This window comes from Zingiber officinale, chromosome 1A (assembly GCF_018446385.1).
Source record: "Zingiber officinale cultivar Zhangliang chromosome 1A, Zo_v1.1, whole genome shotgun sequence".
Lineage (NCBI taxonomy): Eukaryota > Viridiplantae > Streptophyta > Magnoliopsida > Zingiberales > Zingiberaceae > Zingiber > Zingiber officinale.
The window spans coordinates 2,011,679-2,020,682 of record NC_055987.1 but is presented as its reverse complement, the minus strand read 5'-3'; the positions used below and the strand labels follow the sequence as shown (position 1 = coordinate 2,020,682).

Genomic DNA, 9,004 nt, shown 5'->3' with positions numbered 1-9,004 from the left:
CAGGTTGGTTTTGGTGTCGCTTGGAATATCCTGTCTGCTGGTACCCACGTCACATCAGAAGACTTGTCAGTTTCACGTATGTTTTGTTTGTTTATGTATCAGTTTGTTTAGCTTTGTACTCCGGTTTTATTTTTGGAGTGTTGATGTTGATATGTGGTATTTTGTATTTGTTATTGGTTGTGTAAGCCTAGCCGGCTAGCAGTCTTTGTGTTTTGGTTTTGTTCCAGCCGAGTGGGCTGATGATATATATATAACTGCGTGGTTGTGTGTATATATTCCAGCCGCCTGTGGCTGATGTATATTGTGTATGTAGAAAGTTTCAGATTGTCCGCCGTACAGGGGAGGTGCTGCCGAAATTTCTTCGGACAGGGACTCCTCCGGGGCGTGACACCATGTGTTGTTGATGCACAGCATCAGGCTGGCTTCTTTCTTCTTGAAGACCCTCAATCTGGATGTTAGCAAAAGTCAAGGATACTTCTAGGTGGTTTTTCCTTTTGGTCAGATCCTTTATTTATGCCCTCAGGGAATGGCTAGCCTGTGCCGGGTTATTTAATTGAACCTCTAGTTCAGTCACTTTGTCCCGCAGCTAGGGGTGACAATTTTTGACCCGACACGAAAACACGACCCGAATCGAACACGAAAAAATCAGGTTAGGGTTGGGTAGTTTCGGGTTCGGGTCGAAATCGGGTTGACCCAATTGACCCAATTAATAAACAGGTCGGGTTCAGATCAACCTGAAATGACCCAATTATAACCCGTGAACCCGTTTATAATTATATATTTAAACTAAAATTACAAATTAAAAAAAGTTAAAAACCCTAAACATAGAGATGTGCTATTGATTGCAATGTTGTTATGGTTTATCATTTATGATATGGATTTTCAATTTATGTAGATAAATGTTATTTTTAATTTTTAATTTAATATTCAAAATTTCGTTATTGAATTCAGGTCATGTTCGAGTCAAACGGGTTAAACGGGTCAACGGGTTAAATGGGTCAAATGGGTTAAACGGGTCAAACGGGTTAAACGAGTCAAATGGGTCGGGTTTGGGTCAAGTGCAAATAAACAGATCAGGTTCAGGTTGAATAGTTTAACCCGAATTCATAATCAGGTCGGGTTCAGGTTATCATTTTCCAACCCGCCAACCTGCTAATCCGAATCCGTTAACCCAAACCCGAATCAAATTGCCACCCTTACCCGCAACATCTTATTCTGATGGTAGACGGCGTGGAAGGAATTGTTTATTACTAGGGACTCTGCACAGGCCTGGGACATACAGGAAATATCATAAGAACGGGAAAGACAACAGTTGGGAGATCATCGAAGTTTACCTTGATATACAACTCTGAGAATTTGTCCATCTGAGCAGGGGGGGCAAAGAGTCCAGCTACTGCACGCTCTCTTCCCATAAAGTGGCCAAACGACCTTTCATCTTGAGGGAACTGGTGGGAACATCCTGTCGTGACCATAACCCCTCTTCAGAAGGGATAGTGGTACAATAACAATGATGAGTAAGCGGCGGTGGCTAGGAAGGTCCTGCAGCTGAGCTAGAAGGTCCAGTGGTTGATCCAGAAGGAGCCAAAGGGGGCATAGTAGACGGCTCTGGCGGTGAGGCAGCTGGCGGAGGACGCCGCGAGGGGCTAGCTTCGGTACTGGGAGTTTGTTGCGAAGTGGAAGGTTGAACCAGAGGGGGATCAACCTGAACTTCGGGCGGAGAAGGTTGAGCTGGCGGAGGCTCAACTGGAGCCATGGAAGGATTAGGCGAAACATAGGCCTGGCGCGGGACGGGAGTCGGGGTTACAGAAGGAGGCGGAGGAGGAGGAGCGACCGCCGCAGGAGGTGAAGTAGAAGGGATAGTGGACGGGCTTGAGTCTGGTACAGGATGAGGGGCTCGGCGTCGCAGTCTCTGAGCCAACGGCTGGTCGTCTGAATCCGAATCATCGGGAGGTGGCCGAGCCCTGCATCTAGAAGAAGAAGGGGCATCCTGGCTCAGGCGGTCATTTGCAGAGCGGGCCTAGCGAGCCTCGCGAGAAGCCTCTCTGAAGGCCGGGCTTGCATAGGTGACATTAGCAAATCTTCGACCGAGGCCGCGATTAGGGATATAAGTCGGTCGGGGAGGATTAATAGACTGGAGAGGCGTCGGGATGGCTGGCCGGGTTGTAGCGGCAGGTTGGGGATGAACAAGGTCGGCAGGCCGGGGTGGTCGTGCAGTCCTGGGACGAGTAGGATGAGCGAAGGAGACCGGTCGGACAATGGAAGATCCTCTGAGGGAAGGACGAGGGGAAAGATTTACAAGGAAGGTCCCACCGACAGAGGTCGAAGATGAATGGGGTAGTGATCTTCTTTGCAAAATGACTCGGCCACGTCTCATTATTTCCATGTCACTCAGAGGAAGAGGCTGAACCTCCGAAGCGCGAGTTAAGACTTCAGCTGCACAAGATAGAGTAGGAGATTAGCTACATTAAGAAAAACAAAATGCTTATGAAGTGGTAATAGAACGGAAAGAAAAGCTTACCCAAGGAACGAGACGTCTCAGGAGTAAGAAAACTCAGGCGAAAATAGGATAGTAATTCTTCAGATAATAGACGGGTCAAGTTCAGATGCCAACCTGCTAAACGAGACGAGGCATCTATGTAGGAGGTATCCAAATGAAATTCCCCCAGTTCTGGAGAGTGGGGAAGTGATGATTGCCATCGCAAGGGCCACTCCACCTCATGGGGAAATTGAATGAAGAAGAATTTCTTTCTCCAGTTCGGGTCAGAAGGTGGTAGGGACGAGAAGAAAACTGTTCGAAGACGAGGCTAGAAGCGGAATGTGCCCTTTTCTTGGCGTCGGAGGGTGAAGAAACAGTGAAATAAATGGGCAGACCAAGATAGTTCACACACATCACACAGCACTACAAATCCACAGAGGATCCTTATAGAATTAGGCGTCAGTTGCCCCAGGGGAATTTGAAAATGGCGGCACACGTCAGAAAAGAAGGGGTGAAGAAGAAGACGAAGGCCCGCCAAGATTTGTTCTTTAAAGAAGGTGCCATATCCCTCGGGAGGAGCAAAAAATTGGTGCATTCCGGTGGGAATGACCACATGTGCGTTATCACCAATTCCGTAGGTATAGCGCAGGTCATCCCGATCCACTTCGTCGAAAGTGGATGAGCCAGGATAGTATATCTGTTGGAGTGTATACTGAAAGCCTAAGCTTTTGTAAACATTTATTTTGAATAAAGAATCACATTTGGTCAAATTGTCTACATTTAGTTGTAGTTGTTCAATTAATTTATATTGTAGATAACATAGTATGTGGTGCCACATACAGAAGATGATGTTATCAATACCTTATAAATTATAAACAGTAGCTCACGACCAAAATGGAAAGGAACAAACCATTGGAAGGTTGTAGTGTAATTAGGAATTAGTTTATCTTGACTATATAATTACACTAGTACACTTAGAGTATATTGAGTAGGACCATTTGAGGTCGTTTCTTTTATACTGACTTTGTAAAGGAACAAATACCTCAGTTATTATGGAAGTATGTGCTCTTAATCCTAATGTAATAACAAGCACATATATTTGATATTTATTTCTTTAATTTATCAATGGGTGAGATTTAGTTCGATGAATCAATAAGCCCGATAAGTTGGGAAATGATACCACTTATAGTGTGCATTGTTGATTATAGAAGGAAACTGTGTCCTAGTAATCTAGGTTGATAATGTCCCCAAGATGAGCTCATAAAGATTGTCATGTTAAACCCTGCAGGTGGACTTAGTCCGATATGACGATAAGGTTGAGTGGTACTATTCTTGGATGAAGATATTAATTAAATGAGTTGTCAGTAACTCACTTAATTAGTGGACATTTGACATCTTAAACACAGGGAGACTAACACACTCATAATAAGAAGGAGCCCAAAAATGTAATTTGGGATTGGTGCGGTAGTTCAATAATAGTTCTCTAGTGGAATGAATTATTATTGATAAAATTAAGTTGTGTGTTCGGGGCGAACACGGGATGCTTAATTTTATCGGGAGACCAAAATCAATTTCTCCTCTCGGTCCCTATCGTAGCCTCTTATTTATAGAGTACTATACCCACCTATACCCACCTTCGTACCCATGATGTAGGGGCCAGCCAAGCTAGCTTGTGGTTCAAGCTAGGGCCGACCTAGGGTCGGCCCTAGCTTGAACCCAAGCTTAGGTGGCCGGTCCCCATTAAATTAAAAAGAATTTTAATTTTAATTTTTTCTTATGTGAAAGATATAATTTATTGGAGAGATCAAAAATTAAAATATCTCTTTTAAAAGGATCTACAAAAGATTAAAGAAAGAGATTAGATCTCTTTCCTTATTTGTAGATAGGAAAGATATTTTATTTTTTCTCTTTGTAAATTATTCACATGTTGAAAAATTAAAATTATAGAAATTTCTTTTTATCAACCATGAAGGAATTTTAAAGGAAAATGTTATTTTTTAAAATTTCCAAAGACAAATAAGGAATTTTTAATTGTTGATTGAAAATTATCTTATTTGCTCTCCATGAGGTGGCCGGCCATATACAATTGATTAGGAAATTTTATTTAATTTTTCTTAATTAATTGTTATCAAGGAAAGTTAAGGAAATTTTATTGTAATTAAATTTCCTTATTTGCCAAAGCCAAGGAATATAAAAGAAGGGGTTGGGGTGCCTTCATGACACACAATTTTTATTATTCTTCTCCCTCTCTTCTTCCTTGGTGTGGCCGGCCCCTTCAAGTTCTCTCTTCCCCTTGTTGTGGCAGAACCTTCTCTTCCTCTAGGAGAATAAGTGGTGGCCAGATTCAAGCTTGGAGAAGAAGGAGAGAAAGCTTTATCCCTTGGAGCATTGGTGGTGTTTTCTCTTCATCCTTGGAGGAGCTATTGACTTGGCCGAACCTTGCAAGGAGGAGAAGAAGGTGCATTGGTGATTTCTCATCTCGGAATATCGTTGCCCACACAACGTCCGAGATTAGAAGTGGAATACGGTAGAAGATCAAGAGGTCTTTCTAAAAGGTATAACTAGTATTTTTTCCTTTCCGCATCATACTAGTTATTTTTGGAAATAATACCAAATACAAGAGGCATACGATTCTAGTATTTCAAATTTTTTTTCGATGTTGTGTTCTTTTGTTTTTTCTTTTCCTTGTGATTTGATTGTTCTTTTCGGTTGATCTAAAGTTATTTAAGAAAATTAAATATTAACTTTCCTTAAAAGGCTTTGTCTAGTCGGTGGTGGTTTTCCCCATATCCAAGAATGCCATGTGCCTCGCCACGTCAGTACTGGGAGCCAATTTTGGAAACTAATATTTAATGAAATTAATAACCTAGGTGATTTGGATCGAATGTGTTAAGTTCCGCAGGAGATCCGAGTCTAAACCTAAAAGAACAAATAGATTAAACTTTGGATCAAACGTGTTAAGTTCCGCAGGCGATCCAAGTTTAATTTAAAAGAACACATGGTAGCTAGGAAAAGGTTCAGACCTTTGTACAAAATTTTTGTACAGTGGAACCATTAGGTTTTCCGAGTAGCAACCAACAATTGATATTAGAGCTAGGGTTTTGCCTCTGTGTATTTGGTATTAGTTTAATTATGCACATGTCATACATAATTTAGGCAGGTTAATAGTAGGATGTGCTAACTTTGTGGATGCAGGATCCAACTATTATGGCTTATAGTTTTTATGTGTGTGATTGGACCCTTGGACATGTCAAGGGCAATTATATGTGTGTGCATGATTGCACTATAAAATACAGCAGGAGCTGTATTTAGTTTTTATTAGGATTTTATTTTTGATCTAGTTACATGTACATTCCTTTTATGGAATATAGGATCGATGGATGTAAATGTTTATTTTATGTTCAATCTAGTTTACATGTACATTCCTTCGAGGAATATAGGATCGAAAAATGTAAAATTCTATTTATGTCGCGGATCAAATCTTGCAAGGCGTGGAACCTTTTAAGGACCAGACGCGCAGCGGAACAAGAAGCAAGATGGATGCGACAGCCAGACCCAGTGGTGGTGGCCAAATATGGTAGCAGCTTGGGATGACAATACACGGAGGACAACCAAAGATAAAAGCCATAATAGTTGAAAATTAGATTTTCTATTTATTCCTTTTATATTGTGCTGTGTGTGCATGTTAGTATACATGTTTAGTAGGCTAGCATAGTTAAAATTCCTCATTTATAAATAACTAAGTGGGAGAGGGATTTTAAATAAATTCCACGGTCTCCATTACTGGTTTGTAAGTGATGCAAACAAGCTTGCACGTTGGCTCTGAGTGTCTTCCTCCATATCGGATGAGCTTGTTTGTGGATCACTAGAACAAACTTCCATTTTGGATGACTATAGGAAGTTAATTAAGAGCGTGTGATCTTCCCCATCGGAAGGGGCACAATCTTATTAATGGACTTAGTGTCAAGTAGTGGTATACACTTAGGCATGTCTAATAGTATCCTCCCCATCGGAGTCACTGCTATTATTCGTGTGACCAAAGGTTACCAACTATTAATTTTATTTGTCAAAAAGTTAGGTTGACAAGATAATAAAATTAATGGGTTAAACCCTCCTTTTACAAATGCTGAATTTGTATACGTCCACACTATCGTGGCATACAATATTCGTGGTGTTTTGAGGTGTTGGTTAATTTAAAATAGTATTGTTTGAGAAATCAATATTATTCTAAATTTAGAGTTCTGACCAAAAGTTATTTGTAATTCTTAGGATGACTTTCATCCCACTGTCCATCATACTACAACAGAATAGACTTACTGGTCCTAACTATATAGATTGGAAAAGGAACCTGGACATTATTCTTACTGCCGAAAGCTATAAGTTTGTACTGACTGAACCTTGTCGTGATGCACCCACTGGTGAATCTACCCAAGAGGAGATTGAATATCATAAGAAATGGGTAAAGGCAGATGAGATGGCGCGGTGTTACATTTTGGCTTCAATGTCAAATGTATTGCAACATCAACATCAAGATTTACCAACAACTTATGATATTATGAACAATCTCAAGAAACTCTTTGGTCATCAGGATCGGGCTTCTAGACAAGAAGCCATGAGAAAGATAATGACAGCCACTATGTAAGAGGGTACTCCCGTGAGGGATCATATCCTAAAGATGATGACTTATCTGAACGAAATACAGATCCTTGGAGGAGAAATTGATGGGGAAACCCAGATCGATATGATCCTCCAAACACTACCTAGAAGTTTTGAGCAATTTCGCCTGAATTACAATATGAACAAAAGGGTATATTCATTGGCGGAACTACTGACAGAATTTCAGGCAGCAGAAGGATTGTTTCGTCACAATTCTCATATTCACTATGCTGAAAATGGTTCTACTTCTAAACCGAAAGGAAAGAAGAAGAAGAAACAAGTTAGTTCAGCAAAGAAAGTGAATAAATCTCAGAGTACAGGACCTAAAGCTGGAATGAAGAAGTCGAAGGGCAAGTGCTTCATCTGCATTGGAAGGCGGACTGTCCTCGTAGGAATCAGAACAACAAAGGTATATCTCATGCTTTAGTTGTTGAAACATGTTTAGTGGTGTTATTTACCAGCACCTGGTGTGTAGATACGGGAGCCACTGATTATGTCTGCAATTCCTTGCAGGGGTTCCAGGAAACCTGACGACTAACTGGAGGAGAGATTACCGTCTACATGGGCAATGCTACTAAAGTGGCGACTGTTGCAGTGGGAGACGTCTACTTATCTTTTAATAGAAATAGAAATTTGGTTTTAAGAAATTATCTTTATGTACCCAGTTTTAGAAAGAATTTAATTTCAGTTTCTAAACTGTTTTTGATGGATATTCAGTTTCCTTTAGTAACGATGTAGTTATTAAGAGAAATAAAGTGATTATCTGTTCTGGTGCATTAGTTGACAATTTGTATACTTTAAATCCAATTTCTCCCACAAAGCAAAACAAGGAAATTTATAACTCATCTTCTAACTCTAATAAGAGAAAAGAACCTTCGGAAATGAACCAAGCATATCTTTGGCATCTAAGGCTTGGTCATATTAACTTAAGTAGGATTCAGAGGCTTATAGCCGATGGACTTTTGGGTTCATTAGAGTTGGAAAATTTTCCAACTTGGGAATCTTGCTTGGAAGGTAAAATGACCAAGAGGTCTTTTAAGGCCAAGGGGTATAGAGCCAAAGAAGTGTTAGAATTGGTTCATTCTGATTTGTGTGGTCCTATGTCTGTCCAGGCAAGAGGAGGTTTTGAATATTTTGTCTCTTTTATAGATGATTATTCAAGATATGGACACATTTACCTAATGCGCCGCAAGTTCGAGTGCTTTGATAAGTTCAAAGAATACAAGACTGATGTGGAGAAACGACTAGGTAAAAGTATCAAGACACTACGGTCTGATCGTGGTGGCGAATACCTCTTAGGAGAGTTTAGGAATTACTTATCAGAGGTCGGGATTCAATCCCAACTGTCCGCACCTGGTATACCCCAACAGAATAGTGTGGCAGAACGAAGGAATAGGACTCTTATGGAGATGGTTAGATCGATGATGAGTTATTCAGAATTACCAAATTCATTTTGGGGATACGCTCTGGAAACAGCAGTGTACATTCTGAACTTAGTACCTTCTAAATCAGTTTCTTCTACTCCCACAGAATTGTGGAATGGGCGAAAGCCCAGTCTAAGACATATTCGGATTTAGGGTAGTCCAGCACATGTGCTGAAACCAGATGTTGATAAGTTAGAATCTCGTACAGAAGTTCGCGTGTTTGTGGGGTATTCCAGAGGAACGAAAGGTGGTTTATTTTATAGTCCTAAAGACCAGAAGGTCATTGTTAGCACCAATGCCCAGTTTTTAGAAGAAGACTATATAATGGATCACAAGCCCAGTAGCAAAGTTGTTTTAGAAGAACTTAGAGAGGACACGTCTACCTCAGTACCAACAGTACAAGATGAATTATCACAAGAGACTGCAACACGTGTCACACATGATACAC

General features: G+C 40.6%; 1 protein-coding gene across 1 annotated transcript; it reads right to left on the bottom strand.

The window, feature by feature from the left end:
• Nucleotides 1–1,528: 1,528 nt before the first annotated feature.
• Nucleotides 1,529–2,697, bottom strand: LOC122039054 (protein TRACHEARY ELEMENT DIFFERENTIATION-RELATED 7A-like). The gene is made up of 2 exons (XM_042599068.1): nucleotides 2,612–2,697; nucleotides 1,529–1,967 (listed from the first exon to the last, which is right to left on the bottom strand). Exons 1-2 carry the CDS (start codon nucleotides 2,695–2,697, stop codon nucleotides 1,529–1,531), a joined length of 525 nt encoding a protein of 174 aa, XP_042455002.1.
• Between the last annotated feature and the right edge of the window lie 6,307 nt (nucleotides 2,698–9,004).

Bases quoted from the DNA above. Each gene is read 5' to 3' on its own strand.
- LOC122039054 (XM_042599068.1), bottom strand. From the start codon at position 2,697: ATGGCAATCATCACTTCCCCACTCTCCAGAACTGGGGGAATTTCATTT. The intron at 1,968-2,611 runs GTTGGCATCTGA...TTCTTCTTCTAG, and splicing joins TGCCTCGTCTCGTTTAGCAG to ATGCAGGGCTCGGCCACCTC.